A 585-nucleotide genomic window follows, 5' to 3' on the forward strand; every position below is an offset into this window, starting at 1 on the left:
CTGACGTCAGTTCTGGAGAAGACTAAGCCTTGCAAAGGCCTCTAATTTCAAAAGGCTTATGAAAATATCCACCCTACTCAACAGGGGTGCACATGTATTAAGTGTCCCCGGCATTACTGACTATTCCTCTCATTGCAGTCTCTGCTGTAGAAAACCAGAATTTTTTTTATAAATGGAGTTCTTATCTTCTTACAAGCAGTTTCTTCCTCACCCTGTCATGGCCACTCATTGTGATAAGATTTGCCATTCTTTTTCCTTTCTTTCCGCTCTTTTTGCAGACGTTCTAGTTCAGCTTCATACATCATTTCCTGAATCAGGTACTTTTCTCTCCTCATCCGATCTCTCAGATCTTTTGGAAGATCTGGGATTAAGTAGGAGATCAGGTGCTTTATGCAAAAGACAAGGTGCTGTGAAAAAAAAAGGATGAATAATTTAAAATTTTAGAAATAAAACAAGTACTTTTCATATCTTATGAAAACCCTCTCCTTCCAATTCACAGAATGATACTGTGCTAAAACTAAACCCATTACTAAATTTGAATAATGATTTTTTTTCCCCTACAAAACCCCACAATGTTTTTTCCCT

At 37.1% G+C, this 585-nt stretch overlaps 1 protein-coding gene across 1 annotated transcript in view; it reads right to left on the reverse strand.

The window, feature by feature from the left end:
* Positions 1–215: 215 nt before the first annotated feature.
* The window catches only part of LOC103802889 (anoctamin-4-like), a gene marked incomplete at its 5' end in the record, with an annotated part of 16,096 nt that continues 15,726 nt past the window's right edge, over positions 216–585 (reverse strand). Inside the window, one exon of the mRNA XM_009075420.1 lies at positions 216–407. Within this exon, the coding sequence (XP_009073668.1) occupies positions 216–407 (192 nt within the window). The remainder of the gene's footprint in view (positions 408–585) is intronic.

The sequence above is a fragment of the Acanthisitta chloris genome, unplaced genomic scaffold (genome assembly GCF_000695815.1).
Source record: "Acanthisitta chloris isolate BGI_N310 unplaced genomic scaffold, ASM69581v1 scaffold22765, whole genome shotgun sequence".
In the NCBI taxonomy this organism is placed as follows: Eukaryota; Metazoa; Chordata; class Aves; order Passeriformes; family Acanthisittidae; genus Acanthisitta; species Acanthisitta chloris.